The 25,488-nt window shown below is 37.1% G+C and overlaps 1 protein-coding gene across 5 annotated transcripts in view; it reads left to right on the forward strand.

The window, feature by feature from the left end:
- The window catches only part of NF1 (neurofibromin 1), a 246,036-nt gene that overhangs the window by 113,754 nt on the left and 106,794 nt on the right, over positions 1–25,488 (forward strand). For 4 of the 5 annotated variants that reach the window (XM_066263280.1, XM_066263276.1, XM_066263279.1 and 1 more), the window contains 8 exons: positions 377–460; positions 1,188–1,304; positions 1,892–2,073; positions 2,192–2,403; positions 5,427–5,588; positions 5,723–5,826; positions 10,182–10,317; positions 21,459–21,521. In XM_066263280.1, the coding sequence (XP_066119377.1) occupies positions 377–460; positions 1,188–1,304; positions 1,892–2,073; positions 2,192–2,403; positions 5,427–5,588; positions 5,723–5,826; positions 10,182–10,317; positions 21,459–21,521 (1,060 nt within the window). The remainder of the gene's footprint in view (positions 1–376; positions 461–1,187; positions 1,305–1,891; positions 2,074–2,191; positions 2,404–5,426; positions 5,589–5,722; positions 5,827–10,181; positions 10,318–21,458; positions 21,522–25,488) is intronic. The other variant, XM_066263278.1, reaches the window with a different exon arrangement.

The following is a 25,488-nucleotide window of genomic DNA, read 5'->3' on the forward strand; positions in this document are numbered from 1 at the left end:
ATACCTAGTTATTATGGGAAGCAGAGGGGGGAATGGATAGAAAAGGAGCTTTTTAAGTGCTTGTTTTTCTCTTCATGTCTTTTCACAGTTCCCAAAGCTTTGCGCCCTTGACAGCATTTAAAAAAAAATAATATTATACTATCTTTGAGCTAAGAATTTGGTTCTGTTTCCAGATTGCTGCTAGCTAAGGGCTAACAAGGAGGGACAGTATCCAGGTTGCCTGTGTTTGATCCTTTCTGTTAGATTTGTGATAGCAATATCTCTTTTATAAAATTGTCCTGTTGCCTGGGTGATTTTGACACATTGTGTGCACTATTAAAATGGTATATTTATGACTTTAAAAATTGTTATTTTCCTTTTCTCTGCCATTCTGTAGGAATAAGATGGTAGAATACTTGACAGACTGGGTGATGGGAACATCAAACCAAGCAGCAGATGATGATGTGAAATGTCTTACAAGGTAAAAAAGAGAATGGCCTGTAAGCACTAGCAGCGTTGCTCTTGGCATTAGTCTTGCTTCAGTGTAGCTGTTGAACATATATTTTACGTGTATGGAAATTGTTCTTTTGGATATCAAACTTTTGCATTTTAATTATATACTATTTTTTTAACTGAAAGACTGACAGTAAAAGTATGTGAGAGTGCTGTTTGGAAAGTTAGTGTTGTCTGTTTAAGAAGGATACTATACAGTTATTGGAAAGTAAAATATATGAAACTCTAGATTATATTTATTTTGTGAATAGATACAAATGTATTATTGAGGAATTTAATTATTTTGAGTCACTTTAAAAAGTAACTTTGCTCTAATGATAATAAATACCTATTATCATTGATATGACACCTATTATTGTGTCATATCAGAAAATAATTAAACACTATGAACTACAAAATAACCATTTACATGTATTTTTTTGGCCAGGTTTGGTTTTGTAGTGCAGTCTTTTGATTTAAGGTGATCATTTGGCCAAGATTACTCTATAGAAAGTTATTATCACCCTCTCCTCAACTTGAAATGTTTTTTATTCTGGGTCTGCATATTAACGCAAATTATTTAGGTTTTTATTAACACTTTGTTTAATGAAGTTGGTAGTTCCTAAAGTTTGTGTCTGTTAGGAAGAAGTTTATCTGAGGGATGGTGGAGTGGAAGAACCTAAAAGACTTATGGTCTTTAAATACTTTTTCTTCAGAGACTTGGACCAGGCGAGCATGGAAGCTGTAGTTTCACTCCTGGCTGGTCTCCCGCTGCAGCCTGAGGAAGGAGATGGTGTGGAATTAATGGAAGCCAAATCACAGTTATTTCTTAAGTAAATTTCAGTTACCAAAAGCACAAAGCAAAAAACCAACTCCCACACAGCAAAACAAAGAAAGTGTAATCAAAGTGCTAAATGATTCTATTTAGAACATGGACATCATTGCTTTGGTATTATGGCTATCGGCTGTTATCTCATAAAGTATCACATGTGCATGAAGCCAATATTCCCTGTGACAGGAGTGGGATAGGAAAATAGCTGTTTTGTGGTTTTCAAAGAAAACTATCTAATCAGTGAATTTTTATCGGCACTATAACCCAGATTGCCTTATTAACGCAATATAGCTCAGATTGCCTATTTGGACCACTAATTTTATAGGTTAAAGATGAAAAATGATGCGTTTATGTTGCATCTGTGTGGTGTTTGTGTGATGAACTATGTATTGGGCTTTGCCGGGATGAAATCATATTCAGCAGAGCACACTGCATGATGAACCACACTGGCTGATTACCCCAGGACTGGAGAGAAGCAGATACCCAAGGCCCACTCATTTGTAATACTCATGTGATTTCAGAATGTCTGGTTAGTTTTCTGGTTTATGTGGCTTTCGCTATATAAAAGTCAGTCTTTTTATTTCTCAGGTACTTCACTTTGTTTATGAACCTTTTGAACGACTGTAGTGAAGTTGAAGATGAAAACGCACAAACAGGTGGCAGGAAACGGGGCATGTCTCGGAGGCTGGCATCACTGAGGCACTGTACGGTCCTTGCAATGTCCAACCTACTCAATGCCAATGTGGACAGTGGCCTCATGCACTCCATAGGTGAGATAAAATGAGAACTTCATATAGAAATTTAAAACTTAGAGAATTGGCATGTAAGACCAGTAAATCTTTTCAACAAGGTCATGTTAGTAAATTTGCACCTATCTGTCCATATCAGGTTTAGGTTATCACAAAGATCTCCAGACAAGAGCTACATTTATGGAAGTTCTGACAAAAATCCTCCAACAAGGCACAGAATTTGACACACTTGCAGAAACGGTGTTGGCAGATCGGTTTGAGAGACTGGTGGAGCTGGTCACCATGATGGGTGACCAGGGAGAGCTCCCTATAGCTATGGCTCTGGCCAATGTGGTTCCTTGTTCTCAGTGGGTAAGTTGATTGAAAGTGGGAAACAAAAAGTGCCTGCCACGTAGCTGATGGGTCAAAATTCATGTGTTCAGTGAATGTTTATTGAATGAGTTACTAAAACTTCAGAGACTGAAGAAATTTCAGGTATTATTTGAGTGGTTTTCAGTGGTGGGGAAGTGGTTGGAGCTTCTGGTCGTCACTAGTATCATACCTTAAGTGTAAAATTCAAACTTCTTATATGTCCCTCTGAAAACTTTCATTTAAACACTGATGAAAAGAAACTTAAAACCATTGATCTGGGCCTGACCTGTGGTGGCGCAGTGGATAAAGCGTCGACCTGGAAATGCTGAGGTCACCGGTTCAAACCCTGGACTTGCCTGGTTAAGACACATATGGGAGTTGATGCTTCTAGCTCCTCCCTCCTTCTCTCTCTCTGTCTCTCCTCTCTCTCCTCTCTAAAAATGAATAAATTGGCCCTGGCCAGTTGGCTCAGTGGTAGAGCGTCGGCCTGGTGTGCAGAAGTCCCGGGTTTGATTCCCGGCCAGGGCACACAGGAGAAGCGCTCATCTGCTTCTCCACCCCTCCCCCTCTCCTTCCTCTCTGTCTCTCTCTTCCCCTCCCGCAGCGAGGCTCCATTGGAGCAAAGATGGCCCGGGCTCTGGGGATGGCTCCTTGGCCTCTGCCCCAGGCGCTAGAGTGGCTCTGGTCGCAACAGAGCGACGCCCCAGAGGGGCAGAGCATCGCCCCCTGGTGGGCAGAGCGTTGTCTCCTGGTGGGCGTGCCGGGTGGATCCTGGTCGGGTGTGCCGGGTGGATCCTGGTTGGGTGCATGCGGGAGTCTGTCTGACTGTCTCTCCCCGTTTCCAGCTTTGGAAAAATACAAAAAAAAATAAAAAAAATTTAAAAATAAATAAATAAAAATGAATAAATTTAAAAAAATTAAAAAAAAAAAACCCAAACCATTGATCTGGTCTAGTTTTTTCATATACTAAATTAGTGTTAAATATCATATTTAGCTGTTGGTAATGCTAGAACTAGAATTCAATGTGCCTATTTATTATCTCCAATTTATAACTTTTTTTAACGATGCATTATATAGTTTTTAAAAAATTTTAAGTACTATTTGCGTTTGAAATTCTGATGTTGCGTGTTTTAAACACTGGAGACATACTATGGCTATTTGGCCTCTTAATATAAAATTCCATAAAATCATATCTTTATTTATTTATTTATTTATTTATTCAGTGACAGTTGGGGAGGTAGAGACAGACTCCTCCTACATGCACTCCTACTGGAATCCACACAGCAAGCCCACTAGAGGCTGATGCTCTGCCCATCTGGGACGTTTCTCCATTGCTCAGCAACCGAGCTCTTGGCACCAAGGCGGAGGCCATGGAGCCATCCTTGGCACCCAGGGCCAACTTGCTCCAGTAGAGCCATGGCTGCAGGAGGGGAAGAGGAGGGTGAGGTGGAGATGCAAATGGGCGCTTCTGTGTGCCCTGACTGGGAATTGAACCCAGAACATCCACACACCAGGCCGATGTTCTACCACTGAACCAACTGGCTAGGACCCAAATCATATTATTATTAATAATATATGCTAAAAATTTAGGAAGTCATATCCCTTTCTATGTTAAAAGGCTATTTCATTTTATTGTACCAAAATGATCTCAATTTAAATTATAACTAATAAAGTAATCTATCATTACCTGTAGATTTATTTCCACTTAAAAGCTGTAGGATCTTACTCCTCATACTTAAAAGTAAAACTCAAAAGTTTGGTCTAAAGTCCCTACTCAGTCTGGGTCCTACCTCATCTCTGACATCATCTTATGCCATTTTCCTTGTTTGCCAAACTTAAACCACACTGTCCATGAAACACATTAGGGTTATTTCCACCCTTCAACTCTCTTCCAGCTGCTGCTGCCTGGAATGCTTCCTCCCTGCCCTCTTACATGGCTGACTTCTGGTTATTCAAGTTTCAGTTCTGATGTCAAAACCACACCCACAGTCATTCTGTCACATTACCTTGTTATATTTTCTTTGCAGCATTTATTCACTTTGTGAAATTAATGTGCTTACTCAATTACTTATTCTAATTCCACCAGAATGTGAGCTCCATGAGAACAGAGACTTTGTCTCCTCTTCTCTCTCTCTTCCCAGAATGTATGGTTCACCAGTGATTCCTGTCACATCATTTTTCTTGAGTGTACCCCCAAAATACTTTACTATGTAAAATTATGAGGGTTCTCATTTAGGTACTAGATAGGAATTAGCCCTCTACCCTCACTTTGTACATAAATCTTGCTAATTTCTTGGATCTGAGTGCACCAGGTCTTTTTCCTGACTTCCTGCAAGTCCTGTAGTCTTTTCATTGTTGTTGTTTTTCTGCCTTGCCCATGTTCAGATCTTACTGGGTTTCCCTGGCCATGTGAGGAGAGAGTAGAGTTCTTGTTACCAAAGTCTTACTCTTACTCACTTGTTTTCTGAGAAAATGACCTGTGCATATCAAACTAAACTTTTTGCCGTCACCTTCTATTTCTACTCTTTCATTTTTGTCATACATTTTAAGCTGAATCTGGGGGTTTTTTCTGTCGTTAAAGCTTAGTCATCACGCCTGACCTGTAGTGGCGCAGTGGATAAAGCGTCAACCTGGAAACGCTGAGCTTGCCGGTTCAAAACCCTGGGCTTGCCTGGTCAAGGCACATATGGGAGTCGATGCTTCCTGCTCCTCCCCCCTTCTCTCTCTCTCTCTCTCTGTCTGTCTCCTCTAAAATAAATAAAAAATAAAAATAATTTAAAAATTTAAAGCTTAGTCATCTCTTAGCTTTCATAATTAATCCTTAGAATTAATAGCTACTCTAAGTATGTGGGAGTAGTCATCTATTATAGACATATGTACACAAATAGTTCCCCAAGGAAAAATTATCAGTCACCATTTACCTCGATTCAGCATGTGGTTGTCAGTGTTAGATTTGCCTTTCAGTTTCCTGCTTACGAAAAAACTGGGATTGTTCACGCTAATACAATTTGTTTTGTTCTCAGGATGAATTAGCTCGAGTTCTAGTGACTCTGTTTGATTCTCGGCATTTACTGTACCAGCTGCTCTGGAACATGTTTTCTAAGGAAGTAGAATTGGCAGACTCAATGCAGACTCTTTTCCGAGGCAACAGCTTAGCTAGTAAAATAATGACCTTCTGTTTCAAGGTTTGTATCCGTTTATCTGTTTATGTGCGGAGGTATGCCAAACAGTGATTGTGTATAGCATGTACAGAGCAGAATGTCTTTAATGCAAGATACTGAGTCAGGCATAATAAAGTCCTGCTTGTGTATTTCTTTAGGTATACGGTGCTACCTACCTACAAAAACTCCTGGATCCTTTATTACGAATTGTGATCACATCCTCTGACTGGCAACATGTTAGCTTTGAAGTGGACCCTACCAGGTTTGTCATCCTTTCATCTACAACTGCTCTCTGTTTTTCACTACCACTACAATGGTAGGGTCTTGGTATAGGCACTCTATAATAGTAGACCTTTGCTTCACAATTTCTCCCCTGACTTTTTTTTTCCTTTTCCAATTGAGAAAAGGGAAGATAGACTCCCACATGCACTCCAACCGGGATCCACCTGGCAACCTCCATCTGGGGCCATGCTGACAACCTAGCCATTTTTAGCACCTGAGGCAGAGGCTCCATGGAGCCATCCTCAGTGCCCCAGGCCAATGCACTTGAACCAGTCGAGCTATGGCTGCAGGGGTGGGGTGGGTGCAGAGAGAGAGGAAAGGGGAGGGGGAAGGTAGAAAAACAGCCACTATTCCTGTGTGCCCTAACTGGGAATTCAACCCAGAAAATCCACACACTGGACCGATGCTCTGCCAATGGGCCAGGGCCTTCTCCTTGACTCTTAAAATTAGTCTTTAATTATGAAAGTTACCTGCAAATACATTTTTCTAAAAAGCAATTGCAGGTATTATTAAAGGTGTCTGAATACTACTTGTAGAACTTTAGCACTGTTGCTACTTTAGCCTGTTCTTCTGTTCTTTTTCAGTGCATTTGCATGTAGATGTAGTTATGGAAATTATTATAATGTGAGTGTATAATATAAATGGTAACATATTGTATAAGTGGTTTTGCAACTTAATATTATTTATTTATTTTGAGTGTGTGTGTGTGAGAGAGAGAGAAGACAGGAAGGGAGATGAGAAGCATCAACTTATAGTTGTGTCACATTAGTTCATTGATTGCTTTCTCATATGTGCCTTGACCAGGCGTGTCCTGCTGAGCCAGTGACCCTTTGCTCAAGCCAGTAACTTTGGGCTCAAGCCAGCAACTTTGGCTTCAAGCCAGTGACTTTTAGGCTCAAGCCAGCAACCATCGGGTCATGTCTATGATCCCACGCTCAAGCCAGCAACTCTGTGCTCAAGCCAGATGAGCCTGCACTCAAGCCAGGGGCCTCGGGGTTTTGAACCTGGGTCCTCAGCATCCCACATTGATGCTCTATCCACTGCGCCATGACCTGGTCAGGCTTAATCTTTTTAACTTAATCATGTTGTACATCTTTCTCTCTGTGTGTGTATCTTTCTTTTTAACTCTTGCATATTATTTCATAGTTTGGCTACATGATAATTTATTTTAGCAATACTATATTGATCCCATTGACTTTGGCGGTAACTCCCTAATTACTGTCCCAGATTTTTTTTTTTTTTTTCATTTTCAGGTTATTTGCTGTAGGAATTGTCCTGAAACACAAATCTTCTTGTCTCTTTTTTTCTTAGAAACCACCAGTTGTTCCTCATTGACTTCACTATGAAGTTTAGAGTTGTCTGCCTATAATCCACCATCACTTCTTCTTGTCATTCTTTCCTATGTTCTCTGTACGTTAGCTCCAGTGAAATATGTCTGTTTTATATTTTTGAAGTGGCTCAACACATGGGGTTTGTTGGGGTTGGAGATGCCTAATAAATAATTGTCCTCTTCTCTGGCCAAGTTCAAAACTGAATGAGTAGAGGGAGGAAGGATAGGGGAAGCACTCACAACTCAGCATCCCTTTATTATAAAAATGTTTGGAGAATGCAGCTTTGGATCATATGGACAAATAGGCTTTCTAAAACTTCACCTTGAATTAAACTCATCTACCCCATCCCTTATACAGGTGGATAACTTCAAACTTCCCTCAGAGTGGCTGGCAAGCTTTTTACCACACAAGGGGATAGCAGAGCAGAATACATCTTTTCTGTAGGCAAACATATTTAGTTAGAATGAAGAGGATGATACTGAGCTGGGCATACTTAATTATCTTCTCTTTTCCTCTTTCCTCATATAATGAGTGACTTAGGGAAAGGAAAAGAGGCTGAAGGATAATGCAGAGTATAATTTTAAAACCACCCTCTCTGTGAAGCTTTCTCTCTGTCACCTGGTGTCACTGTGTTCACACACTACACATGAACAAATAATCTTTGTTCTGTGTTCTATATCATCATTGTAACAATTGTGTTGATGTATTAGAAATTTATTTCCCATCTGGACTGTTGGCTCTTTTACATTTTGTACATATTCCTATGAATATTTATAGTATCTGGCTTATAGTAGACATTTCATAAATATTTGTTGATTGAGTGATTTTAAACAATTATGTTATGCTTGCTTTTTCTAAGCCACATCTGTCTGTCTTTCAGTTAGGACCTTAACGTTATTGTTTTAGAGGGATACCTGTAACAGGCTGCAATGTACCTACTACTAAGTTGACTCATTGAGAAAAGTTCCCACAAAGTAGACAAGAACTGTCAAGGTTTCTAGAAATCTCTTCTGGCCTTGTTAAGTAAATTGCTATGTTGTTGTTCATCTGTTCTTTAAGATCATAAAATTCCTGTGCCCTCAGTAGCTCAGATTTGAATTATTATTATAGCTTCTTAACTGATCTCCTTGCACACAGTCCCCATATTCAGGCCAGTCTCTTTAGTTCTCCACATATTTCAAATTCGTTTTCTGCCTTGGGCTTCCCAGCAGCCAGCAGCCAGCAGCCATGCAAATTAATCATATCTGTCTTTGGTTTGCTCTTTTGCCTTTATCCTTGAATTATTGTACTCACTACGTAATGTGTGCATGCTTTTCACCTCTTTGAGAAGATCAGAGGCCAATTATTGTTGAATTCTCTGCGCCTGGCACTAAGATGGCAAATAGTAGATGTGTGTAAATGTTTATTAGATTGAATTAAGTACCCACTCTGCCTAATTTCTCTTTCTGAGATGCCTTTACTTTTTGCCTGTGCAACTTCTGTCCCTCCTTTAGAACTCACCTATCTCATGAAATCTTTCCTGCCTGTATCCACATTAATTTGTCAGCTCTTACTGCATCCATATGCTGTACCACACAGCTGCAAGGACTCCAGAGTGATGACTTGAATGTCCCAAGCATTTATGTAATGTGTAAATTAGTATATAAATAAAAGTTACTAGTTAAGAGATTGAAATCAAGTATTTACTCAATACTTGCTTGGTAAGATGCTAGTTTTTGAAGGGATAAATATGAATCCTTCCTTCAAGGAGATTACAGTTTAGGGGAGGTAAGACATTTAACAAATAGTTAAGTAGTGAGTTTCATAGGGAATGTGTTGTAAGAGTTCAGATTATGTCATTTGGGGAGCCCTGGGTAAAGCTACATGGATTTGATAGCTATTGGATGAAATTTAAACCCCATAAAGTAGGCAGGATTATTATTCTTGTTTTATTGATAAAAAAATTTGAGGCACAGAGAAGTTAAGTATCTTGACTAAGGTCATAGTGATCAGTAGTGTTAGAGCTGAAATTTAAACCTTATAAGTTTGTCCTCCAAATTTCTTATTTTCTTAGTGAGAGAGAGAGGGACAGAGATAGACAGGAAGGGAGAGAGATGAGAAGTGTCAGCTCATAATTGTGTCACCTTAGTTGTTCATTGATTGCTTTCTGAAATGTGCCTTGACCTGGGGGCTCCAGCTGAGCCAATGACCCCCTGCTCAAGCCAGTGACCTTTGGGCTCAGCCAGTGACCATGGAGTTATGTCAGTGATCCCACACTCAAGTTGGCGACCCTGCAATCAAGCTGGTGAGCCCACACTCAAGCCAGCGACCTCGGGGTTTCAAACCTGGTTCCTCAGCATCCCAGGCGGATGCTCTATCCACTGCTTCACTGCCTGGTCAGGCTTCCTCCAAATTTCTGCCTTTAATCATAATCATTATTTTATGTGAAATGCTACTTATAAAAAAATGCTAAAACTTTAGAGGTCACATTGAATTAGCAGCCCTGATTGAATGTGGAAAGTAATGGAGTACAGCAGGCCAAGGTGACATCAGAGGTCACCAGCGTGATGTGCTTGAGACAGTGGTGGTGCCATTGGCCACATGGGGAGCTCAGGGTAAGACAGAAGAGTAGGAGGAAAAATCAATTAATTTTGGACAAACTGAATTTTAGGTACTGGTGGGAGGGACACTAGAAGTTAGAAATATCACACTGGATATAAAAGACAGTTCAAAATAAGGGAACCATGAATGGCCACAAAATGTGTGAAAGCATGTTTAACTTTACCAGAAGTCATGGAAATAAAAGATAAAGATCTCATGAGCCCCTTTATATTTAAAATTATATACTGAATTTGTAAGACTATAAATAATAAGAATTTTATACACAATTTTCAATATATATACTTTTTTTAGTTGTTCAGATCAGGTTGCCAGCAAAGTCCAAACATTGCATTTGGCTGAATATCTCTTAAAGAGGGTTTTTGTTTGCTTTTCATTTATTTCCCCCCCCCCCCTTTTTTTGTAGGTTAGAACAGTCAGAGAGCCTTGAGGAAAACCAGCGGAACCTCCTTCAGATGACTGAAAAGTTCTTCCATGCCATTATCAGTTCCTCCTCAGAATTCCCCCCTCAGCTTCGAAGTGTGTGCCACTGTTTATACCAGGTATGCTTACGGGTAGAGATTACCATTATCAATCCAAGGCTAAATTAACAAGAAGGCTTTACGAAAGAGGATTTTAGCTTCTGTTAGTGGATAATTAGTAATACTGAGCCAGTTTAAATGAATAACACATTAAAAATTGTTGTTGGAATTGGCTTTGAAAAATATTTAAATATTGCTTAGGAGACAATGTGAAGTATTTTAAGGAGGTACTTTAAAATAATAACATTTTCTTGCATTGAGAGCAGGATTAAAATGCACCGAATCTATTGGGTATAATGAATGTGGTTGAAATGAGATATATTATGCAATTTTTTTGTTATCTTTTGCCTAAATTACTCATAGGGTCTATAACATATGAGACAGATCTGTTCCCTGCTTTTTGTATTTTGAAGCTTGAATTATTTTGATTTTTTTCATTAAGATATAATGTATTTGTGTTAGGTTTCCCAGGAAAGACTAACCTGTTTATTTTATGTGAAATGCTACTTATAAAATATATTGCACTGTCATTCAGATCAAATTATTAGACTCTAATACTGGCACTGCAAATAATACCTCTGAGTTCAGCTATCCACGGTCATCTCCTACTTGTTGAGGAAATTGTTCTTTTATGACTTCCACTGTGTTTTTGAATTGCATATGCAGTTTCAGGAATGATTTATTCATTCCAAGGGAGATGAATGCAAATCCACTTAGCCTGTTTACACTGTGATTCTGGAAGAAAAATTAGTAGATCTAGAATTTGGGGCTCTAGGAGAAGGAATTTATGTATTTACCAAAACCCATGCCTTTGTATCTCTTTCTTTGCAGAGTCATCCTCAGCCATTTGTTTTTTAGCACAGGGCTTCAGCTGCCTGGAGACATTAGCAGGATTGGTGAAATTACCATTTAAAAAAAGCTGTTTTAGGCTTTATTTATGTCAAACAAATAGAGTTTAAGTCAAAATAGAAAAAAGAGACAAGAAGGTCATTATGCAATGATAAAGGGGTCAGTATACCAAGAAGATGTGTAGTAATTATATATTTATGTGCCCAACATTGGAACACCTAAATACATGAAGCAAACTAACAGATCTAAATGGAGAAATAAACAGTAATACAATAACAATTGGATACTTTAATACCCCACTCTCAACCATGGATGAATCTCATTTATAGACTCAGTAAGGAAACAGCAGATTTCAACAATACTATATGTATACCAGATAGACTTAACAGACATATACAAAACATTCTATCCAACAACAGCACAATACATATTCTTCTTAAACACATGTGAGATGTTTTCTAAGATATTTTATGCCACTAAACAAGTCTTAGCAAATATAAGAAGATTGAAATCGTACTGAGCAAGTATCTCTATTTTTTTTTTTAATGTGAGGAGGGGAGACAGATTCCCGCATGTGCCCTGACCAGGATGCACCTGGCAAGCCCCCTACCAGGTAGGGATGCTCTGCCCTAATATGGCTGTTGCTTGGCAACCAAGCTATTTTTAGCACCTGAGGTGGATGCTCCATGGAGCCATTCTCATCACCCTGGGACAACTTGCTTGAACCAATTGAGCCATGGCTGCATAGGAGGAGGAGGGGAGAGAGAGAGAGAGAGAGAGAGAGAGAGAGAGAGAGAAGAGAAGAGAGCAGGGTGGGGTAGAGAAACAGATAATTACTTTTCCTGTGTGCCCTGACCGGGAATCAAACTGGAGATATCTACACACCAGGCCAACGCTCTACCACTGAGCAAACTGGCCAGGGCCGCAGGTATCTTTTTAGGCCACAATGGCATGAATCTATAAATCAATCATAAGATGAAAACTGGAAAATTTGTGAACACATGGAAATTAATCAACACTCTCTTGAACAACCAGTAGATTAAAGAAGAAATTAAAGGGTAAATGAAAAGGTTTATTGAGATAAATGCAAACAGAAACACAGTATACCAAAACTTGTGGGATTCAGCAAAAGCAATTCTAAGAAGGAAATGCATGGCGATAAGCACCTCCATTAAAAAGCAAAGAAGGCCGTGGCCGGTTGGCTCAGTAGTATAGCATTAGCCTGGCGTGCGGCAGTCCCAGGTTCGATTCCCGGCCAGGGCACACAGGAGAAGTGCCCATCTGCTTCTCCACCCCTCCCCCTCTCCTTCCTCTCTGTCTCTCTCTTCCTCTCCCGCAGCGAGGCTCCATTGGAGAGAAGATGGCCCGGGCGCTGGGGATGGCTCCTTGGCCTCTGCCCCAGGCGCTAGAGTGGCTCTGGTCGCAACAGAGCGATGCCCCGGAGGGGCAGAGCATCGCCCCTGGTGGACGTGCCGGGTGGATCCTGGTCTCCCGGTCAGGCGCATGCGGGAGTCTGTCTGACTGTCTCTCCCCGTTTCCAGCTTCAGAAAAATACAAAAAAAAAAGCAAAGAAGATCCCAAATGAACAACTCTATACCTTAAGAAATTAGAAAAAGAACAAACTGACCCCAAAGTTAACAGAATAAAGGAAATAATAAGTATTAGAGCAGCAGTAAATGAAATAAAGGACAGAAAAACAATAAATAAGATTAAGCAAACTAAGAGTTAATGTTCTTTGTTAAAGATAAACAACATTGACAAACTCTTAGCTAGACTAAGGAAAAAAGAGAAAGGACCCAATCAACAAAAGTATAAAGGAAAAAGGAGACATAACAGATACCATAGAAATTCAAAGGATCATAAACTAACAATTTAGTAAGACTGAATCCGAGAACACTTCTATCCCAATAACCTTTCTAAAACAGAGATGCCTTGCTAACCATCTGTTGAAAACTTGTGCTGTTTCTCTCTTGTCTTCCAGATAAATCCACACTTTTTTGTATAGCATACATGACCTGGTCCTGGTAGGTTCTTTAAATAAATTAATTTAGACTGTCTAGTATGTTGTATTGAGAATTGTTAGACTGTGAGGAAGTTTATGAGAAAGGGTGCTGCTATCAACTGAATGTTTATGTCCCTCCAGAATTCATATGTTGAAATCTAACCTCCAATGTGAGAGCATTTGGAAATGTGGCCTTTGGAAGATGCTTATGTCATTAGGGTGGAACTGCATGAATGAGATTAGTGCTATTATAAAAGAGACCCCAGAGAGCCCCCTTGCCCCTTCTACCATACAAGGACACAGAGGAAAGATGGGTCTTTCTAAACCGGGGTTCTTACCAAATGTCGAATCTGCATGTACTTTCATCTTGGACTTCCCTGCTTCTAGAACTGTGAGAAATAAGTGTTTGTTGTTTAAGTTTAAAAAATAAATTAAAAAAAGACAATCAGAAGGAAATAGAAAATATGAATAGACCAATTGCTAGTGAGGAGATTGAATCAGTAATTAAAAGGCTCCCAATAAATAAATGTCCAGGACCAGGTGGCTTCACTGGTGAGTTTTACCAAACACTTAGAGAAAGAACCATTCCTTCTTGTCTTGGCCAGGTAGCTCAAATGGATGGAGCTTTGTCCCAATGTATTGAGGTTGCGAGTTCAGTCCCCACATACAAGAATCAACCAATGAATGCATCAGTAGGTTGAACAACAAATTAATGTTTCTCTTTTTCCTTGTCTCCCTTCCTCTCTCTCTAAATTCAATAAATTTAAGAAGCAGTCATTCTCAAACTCTTCCAAAAAATTGAAGAAAAGGCAATGCTCTCAAACCCATTTTAAAAGGCCAGCATTATTCTGAAAAAAAACCAAAACAAACAAACAAAAAAAACCACCCCAGAAACTAACACCAGTAGAAAAGAAAACTACAGGCCAATATTCCTGATGAATATACATGCAAACATTCTCAATACAATACTAACAAACAGAATTCAGCAGTACATTAAAAAGAAGGTGGGTGTGACCCTGAGATGCAAAGATAGTTTAACATATGCAAATCAATGATACATCACATTAATAAGAGAAGAACTATATGGTTATCTCAGTAGCTACAGAAAAAGCATTTGACAAAATTCAGCATTCAGTCATAATAAAAAAATAACCTCTTAAAAATTAGGCATAGAAGGAGCATATCTCAGCATAATAAAGTTCATTTAGGACAAGCCAAAAGCTAACATCATGCTTAGTGATGAAAGGATGAAAGCTTTCCTTCTCAGATCAGGAACAAGAAAAGGTGCCCACTCACCGCTCCTATGCAGCACAGTACTAGAAGTTCTTGCTAGAGCAGTCAGGTAAGAAGAAGAAATAAACGGCATCAAAAAAAGGAGTAAAATTGTTTCTATTTACAGATGACATCATTCTATAGATAGAAAATACTAAAGATACAACAAAAAAATTGTTCAGTCTAATCAATGAATTCAATAAAGTTGCCTGATGCACAATTAATACAGTATTCAAAAATCAGTAGTGTTGTTTCTGTATATTAAAAATGAATTTTTCTGAAAAAGAAATTTATTTCATTTACAATACCATCAAAAATAATAAAATACTTAGGAATAAATTTAACAAAGGAAGCAGAAGATCTCCATACTGGGAACTATAAGACATTAATGAAAGAAATCAAAGAAGATACAAATAAATGGTACAGGTATTCATTGTTCATGATTGGGAGAATTAATATTGTTAAACTATCAATACTACCAAAAGCTATCTGTAGATTTACTGCAATCCCTATCAAGATTCCAAGGGCATTTTTTATGGAAGTAGGAAAAACACTCCTAAAATTTATACGGAACCACAGAAGACTCCACATAGCCAAGGAAAACTTGAGAAATATAAACAAAGCTGGAGGCATCATACTTCCTGATTTTAAGCTATACAATAAAGCTGTAGTCATCAAAACAGTATGGTATTGGCATAAAAATAGACAAATAGACCAATGAAAAAGAATCAGGAGCCACGAAATAAGCTGAAGTCTATCTGGTCAATTAATATGTGAGAAGGGTAAGAATACTCAATGGAGAAAAGACAGTCTTTTCAATCAATGGTGCTGGATATTTACATGTTAAAGAATGAAACTGGACCCATAGCTTTACCACTCACAGAAATGAACTCAAAATGGATTAAAGACTTAAATATATTACCTGAAACCATGAAACTCATTGAAGAAAACATAGGAATTAAGTTTCTTAACATAGATCTTGGTAATGATTTTTTGGCTATGACATCTAAAACACAAGCAACAACATAAAAAATAAACAAGTGTGATTACATCAAACTGAAAAGCTTCTGCACAGCAAAAGAAACCATCAACAAAATGAAAAGACAATCTAGGGAATGGGAAAAAATATTTGCAAACTATTTATCTGATAAGGTGTTAATATCCAAAATGTATAAAGATCTCGTGTAACTCTTTAACCAAACAAATAACCTAACTAAAAACTGAGCAAGGCCTGACCTGTGGTGGCGCAGTGGATAAAGCATCGACCTGGAAATGCTGAGGTCGCCGGTTCAAAACCCTGGGCTTGCCTGGTCAAGGTACATATGGGAGTTGATGCTTCCAGCTCCTTCCCCCTTCTCTCTCTCTGTCTCTCTCTCCTTGCTATCTCTCTCTGTCTCTCTATCTCCTCTCTAAAAAAATGAATAAATTAAAAAAATGGGCAAACAACCTGAATAGACATTTCCCCAAGAAGATGTATGAAAGGCTAACAGGTACATGAAAAAGTGCTCAACATAGCTAGTCATTTGGGAAATACAAATTAAAATCACAGTGAGATATTACCTCATGCCTTGTTAAAAGTGGCTGTAATAAAAAAACTAAGATAAGAAACACTGGTGTGGATATGACAAAAAGGAAACTTTTGCCTTGTTGGTGGGATTGTAAATTGGTATAGCCATTATGGAAAACAGTGTTGGAGGATCCTAAAAAATTACAAATACAATTACCATATGATACAGCAATTCCACTCTGGGAATATATCCAAAGGAAACAAAAACACTAAATTGAAAAGCTATCTGCTCCCCTGTGTTTATAGCAGCATTACTTTTAATAGCCAAGAGGTGGAAACAACCTAATATTTATCAGTAGATGAATGGATGAAGAAATTGTGGCATATACAGTGGAATGTTATTTAACCATAAAAAAACAAGGAAATCCTACCATTTGTGACAATATTGGATGGACCTTGAAGGCATTATGCTAAGTAAAGTAAGCCAGATAGAATAAGACAAATACTGTATGATCTCACTTACATGTGGAATCTAAAAAACAAACTGATAAGATCAGACTTGTGGTTACCAGAGGCGATGGGGTGAGGGAATTAGAGAAAAGTGGTCAAAAGGTACAAATGTTTAGTTATAAATGTGTAAATAAGCACTAGGGATATAATGTACAACATGATGACTGAGGTTAACACTGCTATGTTATATATAAGAGAATTATTAAGAAGAGTTCTCATCCCACACAGAAACGGTTTTTTTTCTCTTTATATTGTATCTATATGAGATGGATGTTAGCTGAACATAAATCAAACCATTATGCTGTATGCCTTAAACTTATACAGTGATATATATCAATTATTTCTCAATACTGGCATGAGGGAGGTATAATATGTTTGTGGCAGATTTTCCCAGGATAGACTGAACTGTTTATTTTATGTAGACTGCTACTTATAAAACATATTGCATCATTCAGATCAAATTATTAGTCTTTCTCACACTAGTACTGTAAGTAATGCTTCTCATTCACATGTCCATAGTCATTTCTACTTGATGAAGAAATTAGGTCTGTTTTTTTATGTCTTCCACTGTGTTTTTGAATTGCATATTCAGTTTCAGGAATAATTTATTCATTCCAAAGGAGATTAATGCAAATCCAGTTAGCCTGTTTATATTATAATTCTGGAAGAAACATTAGTGGGTCTGGAGTTTGTGACAGGGGTGGGTACAGGAGAAAGAAATTATGAATTTATAAAAATCCATGCCTTTGTGTCTGTTTCTTTGCGGAATCATCCCCAACCACTTGTGTTGTTTTTTTTTTAGCACAGGGCTTCAGTTGCTTAGAGACATTAGCAAGATCAGTGAAATTACCATTTTAAAAAGCTGTTTCAGGCTGCTCTGTGTGAATTTTCTCCCATTCCTATTTATAAAGATGTATCTGTGGTATCTATAAAAAACTTTTCGCCATCATACATAGATGGTAAAGTATAATTAGCATTAAAACTCTTAATTTATCAGGACTTTTTTTGCCTTTTCAAAATAGCTCAAGGAAGCTCAGGAGAATCCTACATAATTTTTTCTGATTGTCAGATCTCAGAATAGAGGTTGTTAGTTCTAACGTGAAGCTTCCAACAGTGAATAATATCCAAAGTTTGGGCATTACTCAGGTTTCTCTTTAATTCAGTAGTTCTTCTGTTTAAAAAACAGACAAGAAATGAGCACATGTTAAAAACAGTCTGGGTCAGCTTCTTGGTTAACCTAGTGGTAACTCTTTTCAGAGAGCAGATGGATTTCTAAAGAGGCAGGGACTTTGACTTTCTCTGGTTAAAAGTGAGTGGGTACTGACTACCTGATTTCTTGGTCTAGTAGATTTCAGTAGAAATCTTTCATGTAAAGAAAAAAAAATTGTTTTTTTGTATCATCAGCAAACTTGGAATCCAGTTTAAGACCATGCTCTGATAAGGGGAAAGGAACAGGGCTTGACACTTAGTAAGTACTCAGGAAACATTTAATGAAGGAGTAAATTCCCCTATTCCTCCTGTCCAAGTAAACAGATTCTTAAGAAAATAGTGAAAATAATTCAGAAAATAGAGCCAGGTGGTACATTGGTGGCTTGTTAAACACTTTGTGTTGTGCTTTTTAAAGCAGTCCATAATAAAATATCCTGTATTATAATAGACCTAACTTAATATATTAAAATTTTACATAAATATTTTTTATAATACTCTTCAAATGTTGTGTTAGTTGTTTTGAAGCATTGGGTAAACTTATTAGAATGTAGAGTGCTATGGAGCAAAGGTATACTGTGTTATTTATAAATTATTTTTTAATAAGTGACTGATAACAGGCAATATATATTTACTAGTTAAAAGTAAAAATAGGAAAAAAAACCTTGATCTTAAAATATTCTTTCATTGAATCTTCTTCCAATTGTAGTTTTCTCTTTAGTTTGCTCTTTTATTTTTATTCATCTTCCCCCTTCTGGCTTTTTCCTACCATTTGACTTTGGCAGTAACATAATGGTACCTTTGTACTTTTATGTTCTGTTGGGAGGAATAGTAGTCAGTTGTTTTTTGTGTTTTTTTTCTTCCTGTTGTAAACATGGCTCCTACTTTGGGACCTATTGGGAAAATTTTGAAAGCTAAGTGAGAATTGCTGCTAGCTAATAAAATTCTCTGAGCTTTAGCTCGCTTTATTTGAGTTAATATTTTTGACTATTTAGTCTTTTCAAAAATCACGCTTTAACCTGATCTCTTGTTTTATATGCTTTCTTGCTTCGTGAACTGGGTTAGGGTTATATAAGAAGAGCCAGACAACTGTGAACAGTGGAGATTTATAATTAAGGCATTTTTTTGTGCATTTATTTTCACTTTTCTTCCTGGTAGTTTTGGAATAATAAGAAAATAATTCCCAGAACAGATATTCTTAAATTACTCTGAGAGAATTCTGAAAAAGAGATAAATATTATGAACCTAAACAAATACTATCTTTTCCCAGAAAATCTGCATCTCCAAACAGAAGTAGTTTATACAATTTTTTTTTTTTTGTATTTTTCTGAAGTTGAAAATGGGGAGGCAGTCAGACAGACTCCCTCATGCGCCCGACCGGGATCCACCTGGCATGCCCACCAGGGGGCAATGCTCTGCCCATCTGGGGCATTGCTCCGCTGCAACCAGAGCCATTCTAGCACCTGAGGCAGAGGCCACAGAGCCATCCTCAGCGCCTGGGCCAACTTTGCTCCAATGGAGCCTTGGCTGCGGGAGGGGAAGAGAGAGACAGAGAGGAAGGAGAGGGGGAGGGGTAGAGAAGCAGATGAGCGCTTCTCTTGTGTGCCCTGGCCGAGAATTGAACCCGGGACTCCTGCACGCCAGGCTGATGCTCTACCACTGAGCCAACCAGCCAGGCCTAGTTTATACAAATTTTTAAGGCAATAAATGATAGTTACATACCATAATTGAAAAAAGTATATAAAACGGCATTTTTGTGATATGTTTAATTACTATGCTTTTGTAGATAAAGTTTGTACCAAAGCTCCATAAGAAAAGGACTGTGTCTTGTTTTACTGTTGTCTCCCATTGCCTGGAGTAGTATCTAGCATGTAGATGCACAGTGACTACTTGGGTGGGTGAATGGACAGAGACATGAAACAAATGTCAAACTAACTTTAAGCCCAAGTTATGGTGTTGGATGCACAGAATTCTTAGAATAAAATGCCATGTATGGTGGATTAAATGATTCTAATTTGGTTTTTAAGATATTTTAAAAGTAATTTTGTGCCTAGTCTAGTCCAATGAGGAATCTTTTAGTTTTAAAATAACTCTGACCTAAAGAAACTCTGAGCAATAAACCAATGTCTCTGTGGGTTATGGGTTGTTTTTGTTTTGTTGTTTTTGGTGTTTTTAAAGACATTCTGATAAATGGTGAAATGTAAAAAATTTTAAGTCAGATAGAGAGAGGGATAGATAGGGACAGACAGGAATGGAGAGAGATGAGAAACATTAATCATTAGTTTTTTGTTGCAACACCTTAGTTGTTCATTGATTGCTCTCATATGTGCCTTGACCGTGGGACTACAGCAGACCGAGTAACCCCTTGCTCAAGCCAGTGACCTTGGGTCCAAGCTGGTGACCTTGGGGTCTCAAACCTGGGTCCTCTGCATCCCAGTCCGAAGCTGTATCCACTGCGCCACCGCCTGGTCAGGCTACAATTTTATTCTATAATTTTCTCTGCAGTTTCTTCACTTTAATATTAATTAATGCTTATTTCTAGTTGAGCCGATAACATTCTTCTCCCAAATGTTGCAGAGCTTTTAACCTCTTCTGATTAAAACTATTTCAGGAAGTAGCCTGGGAAAAGAAAATTAAAAATTTTTAAGAGTAATTTGTCTTAGAGAGAGAGAGAAAGAGAGAGATGTGCATTGGCCAGATGTTAGAACATCATCCCGAAGCGCAGAAGTTGCCAGTTTGATCCCTGGTTAGGGCACATACAAGAACAGATCAATGTCCCCCCCTCTCTCGTTCTTTCTCCCCCTCCCTCTCTCACTAAAATCAATAAAAATTAGAAGAGAGAGGCAGAAAGAGATTTTTAATTCAAAATCTCAAGTCAATTTTTCTATTGTATTTAGTCATTTAATGTTTAATTTTTTTTTTTTTCTTTTTCTGAAGCTGGAAACGGGGAGAGACAGTCAGACAGACTCCCACATGCGCTGGACCGGGATCCACCTGGCACGCCCACCAGGGGGCGATGCTCTGTCCACCAGGGGGCGACGCTCTGCCCCTCCAGGGGTGTTGCTCTGTCGCGACCAGAGCCACTCTAGCGCCTGGGGCAGAGGCCAAGGAGCCATCCCCAGCGCCCGGGCCATCTTTTGCTCCAATGGAGCCTCGCTGCGGGAGGGGAAGAGAGAGTCAGAGAGGAAGGAGAGGGGGAGGGATGGAGAAGCAGATGGGCGCTTCTCCTGTTTGCCCTGGCTGGGAATTGAACCCGGGACTTCTGCACGCCAGGCCGACGCTCTACCACGGAGCCAACCGGCCAGGGCCTAATGTTTAATTTTTAATCAGTAGACTTAAATTAAATGTCAGCTATTGAAAAAAGAACTTTAAGTCAATTGAAGGATACACAGAGAAGTATTTATGTATCAAGAAAAAATCATATAGACACATAGAAGTGTTTTTATAGTGTGATCTATTTTTATTCAACATTATATATAAAATTTATCCAAAGCTAGGAATTAACTGAAATGTAAATATTAAATATCCTCAAATACACTTGGGGAGAGCTTTTCTGTGATTTATAGCCAGAAATAGTAGATATGATTGTCTCAACATTTCTTGCTGTTTATTTAGTGCTTTGGCTTAAAAAAATGTATAAAAAATTGAAATCCAGAAATAAAATTCATCCCTCTAAATTCAATTGATTTCTAATTTTTTTTGTTGATTCCATTTGTGTTACATTTGATGGTGTAATTTTATGTACAAGCCAACATTGTTTTTGTTGCTGTATGTAGTTGGTGCTGTGACTTGTTTGTGCTCATCTCTGTTCTGTAGGCAACTTGCCACTCCCTACTGAATAAAGCTACAGTAAAAGAAAAAAAGGAAAACAAAAAATCAGTAAGTTTGGAGAACTTTTTATTAGCTGTTTTCTTTCAAAGCAAAACAAAATCTTTTGCTGTTTGTTAAGAACATCTTCACTTCAGCCTATTTGACCTTCACTGTAAAATCATTCTACTAATTCTGGCACAAAATAGCTTTCATTTCAATTAACCCTGGAATTAAGTTACATTGAAACATTCTCTGTGTTCCTTTGGTTTGATTTATCCCAAAAGCGTTTTGGGGGCATTTGTTGCATTGAATATCCCTGGTCTAATTTTACTGTTGTTAAAAGAATGCAAAAGAAACTTAATTTCAAGGCCTTAGGAAATGCTGACTCTCTTCATTCTTGCTTCTTATTTGCAAGTATTGTGAGTGGTTTCTTTTTCTGGAGATGAAAGTTTTTCTTAATTGAAAGAAGTATATGGAGGGAAAATACCACTTTCTAAATTTACCTAAAAGTTGCTGAATTTTATTTTTTAATTTCTATTTTTATAATCTAGACCATCCTAAACCAGAATTTAGATAATTGTACTTAGACTATAAAAATCATAATGGTGAAACCAGTTTCACCTTAGAGAAAAATCATTATTAAAGTATTGGGACTGAGAACTTCATTACTTTTAACATAAAGGAAAACTCAATGAGTCCATATTTGTAGAGAAATACCCCATTTTGCAAACATAATATGAATACTGTCTGTTTCCATGAACTTACCCTAATTAAAAAGGAAGAAAATTAGAGTAGTCAAGATTATTTTCTTTCCATGAATAGAATTGGTCCAAAATATAACATGAGTTCATTTTAAATTTGCCATTATCTGTCAGTATAACTTATTCTTACCCAGCAAGATAAGATGTGTATCTTTGTACATACAGTCTAAATGATTTTAGAGAAAGAGGTAAAGAAAACCTTTAGGAGTCATTTAAGTAGTTTGCTTTAAAAGGTATAATATAAAATTTAGTATACATCTGGTTTCATCTTTCATTCCTTGTCCAAGCTGTACATATAAATTTCTGTTTTAAGCTCTGAACTAAATTAAAATTTGGAGACACATGCTTTTGTGTCCATTTAAGATTTACTTTTTGAGTTTGTTAAGTAAATTTGATTAGCCATGAGCAAATGAATTGGATTGGATGGCCATCTTGCTTAATACAAACATTTCTTTCTAATGCTTCATTTTCAGCCTTTTAATTCTCAGCATTCATAGGTTTAACATAATTTACACCATCACTGTTGAAATTAACTTACTGTTTCTAACACTCTTGTTCAGTGTTTTACTAATGTCATTGTGTAATGTATCACAAATTAAACTTCAGGCTTTCTGTGTTTCTTTACAGCATGGTTTCTAGCCTTCCTAACATTGCTTTATTAAGATTTTGTCTAAAATTGTTCTTGAAATGTTTTTTTTCCTACTAGTGTTATTTTCAGATTTTTTTTTTTAAGTTTCCGAGTGACATTAAGTTTTGGAATATATTTCTCAACGCTGGTGATATGAGGTCCTCATGAAAAGAGGGGTTATAATTTGAGATAGTTTAGAATATGTTCCAAAGAATAAAAGTAGTATAGTCATTATAATTTTAAATGTTGATTTATAGAGTTATTGGCTTAACAGAACCTAATGCTCTTTGAAAAGCAAGCTAACTTTCTTATGGGGGGTGTGTATCATGGATGGGAATGTATAAAATATATGGAGAAGGTTGAAGGTTCTGGCTTCTGATATATAACTTTGTAGTCATATTATAGATAATTCTGTTTATTATACTCAAATATGTAACAAATATAATTAGATTTCCTTTGAGAAGTTAATTGTCTACCTAATCCAGGTAATTAACTATACATATATTGGAGTAGTGATCCTCTTGCTAATGTATAGTTTATGACAGCATTTATTTGTTACATGTAGTTCAGTTTTTACTAAGGAGAATAAAGCCAACATTTGACTGGTAACTGATTTCAGCATACAGACTGGCCAGTCTTTGACCTTTATACAGAATGCCTTGGATCCAAATTAGATTTTTACAGATTTAAAAAAACAACAACTAAGTATATGTATAATATGAGGTAAAATTAAATAGGTGTTAATTGGTGGTGAAAGAAAAAGTAGTATTTATTGATATTGATTCTATTTTATCAGGTTTTTGTTTTAAAATATACTGATACTATCATCAGTGAGATACATAATTGAATGATACATGAAACAATGTATGTTCCTGATGTGTGGATTCTTTGAGTTTTGATGTAAATTATTTTTGAAGATGTGGAAGATATAGTACTTTTTATAAGTTTTACAATATTCTCCCTTTGGGAAATAATTTGCTCAAATTTTCATTAAATTCGGAGACTGAGTAGTGTAAAGTGTAAGTCAGGTATAATTGTGAGTCATACTTTAAAACTTTTTGTTGTAGAGAAAACCAGTAAATAGCTACTTTCAAAATGTATTTTTAAAGAACTTTCCATATATGTATAAATTATTAATTTTTATAAGACATTTTCACAGCAGATTAGTATTTTATAAATTAACTGGGTCTTTGGAAACCAAACAGTACCTTTTAGATTTAAAAAACCATTTTAGGATTTTAATGGATTAAACTTTACTATATGCTAAGTTTTAAAAAAGTAACCTATTTGTAGTTAAATATAAAGTAGTTTATAATCTTCTTCCTTCTTGCTAACTCATTCCTGAAGGCTTTAAACCAGGTTTGTTTATATGTTTCTTGTTTTAAAATTAAATTTTGTGAGTTCTAAAAGAGCCACTCAGCAATAGTGGTCTATGAACATTCTGAAACTTTGTGAAGAATTTTGTCTGTGTGTATATATATATTCATTTTTCTGTTCCTACTCCACCAAAGGTTAAACACTGTGCTAGAGTATAAAAGCACTTGAATCTTCTTTTTAATTCTATTTCTAAAATTTTATGTCAGCTAAAAATAACTCTAGTACAATATTTAGGTTTTAAAGCCATTCTACTAAGGCTGCTATATTTAGGTGCTTTCTCCAGTTTCCCCTTATTTAAGAATAAAGTTGTTCTTCATGCAGCGGCACTCCAAGTACTGTAACACAGAGAAAGCTTTCAGAGAGTTATGTATCATAAGTGAAGGTGAGAATGTATTAGGTATATGTAACTCACCTCTGTTATCACCTCTCACAAAGGTTTTCTTTTGCTTAAAAAATCATTTTCTTAAGTCTTATTTATATTAATTCCTTATCAGATATGGTAGAAAATTTTGAGATTTTAGTGAATAAGAACACATTTAAAATGTATACCACTAAAGAAAATAGAATGAAATAAAATCAGCCTTATTCTTTCCAGAGTTAATCTGGACTCAGAGAGCCCTGTCAATTCATAAGGAGACATTACTTCATTGAGACATTGTGAAGAACATTAGTTACCATTTCTCATTTTTCCCCAGTATCCTTTGAAATGCAGGTTTATCCCTGCAATCCCAGAATACTGAGTGGAGTACTGTGGCTTTGCCATCATAGTTAACACTGCTTTAAGCAGCAGTTAGCCAAACTAAGCAAGAAAAATTGTAGAAATTAAAATGTTACCTAAGTGATCTTTTAAAATAAATGTATTTGTAAAAAAAATAGGGAAATTTCATAATAATTTTCATGTTAACTTCAAGCAGGAGGTAGTAGGAAGGGATGGGAGCTGAGCCAGTTTCATAACACTTTCCCCAATCTAATCTATTACTTTTACCTTCAAAGTAGAATGTTTTATAAAGAGAAAATAAATTCATTTTAAATATTAGGCTCACATTGTTTTTCAGTGTGGGCAACCATTTCTTGAATCCTTAACTTTTTCAATGTGTATATTTGACAGAATTATAAATTGCGGTACACATAGGGGTTCTCTTTTCTGCTGGAGGGATTTCATTTTCTTTTAGGACCCAAGAATTCTCACTCTTCCTTGGTTTAAATAATAGGTAGGTCCTTATATTATAGAGCATTCTGGTGAAGAAAGGGAACGGGCAATAATGTTACT

The sequence above is a fragment of the Saccopteryx bilineata genome, chromosome 2 (assembly GCF_036850765.1).
Source record: "Saccopteryx bilineata isolate mSacBil1 chromosome 2, mSacBil1_pri_phased_curated, whole genome shotgun sequence".
Lineage (NCBI taxonomy): Eukaryota > Metazoa > Chordata > Mammalia > Chiroptera > Emballonuridae > Saccopteryx > Saccopteryx bilineata.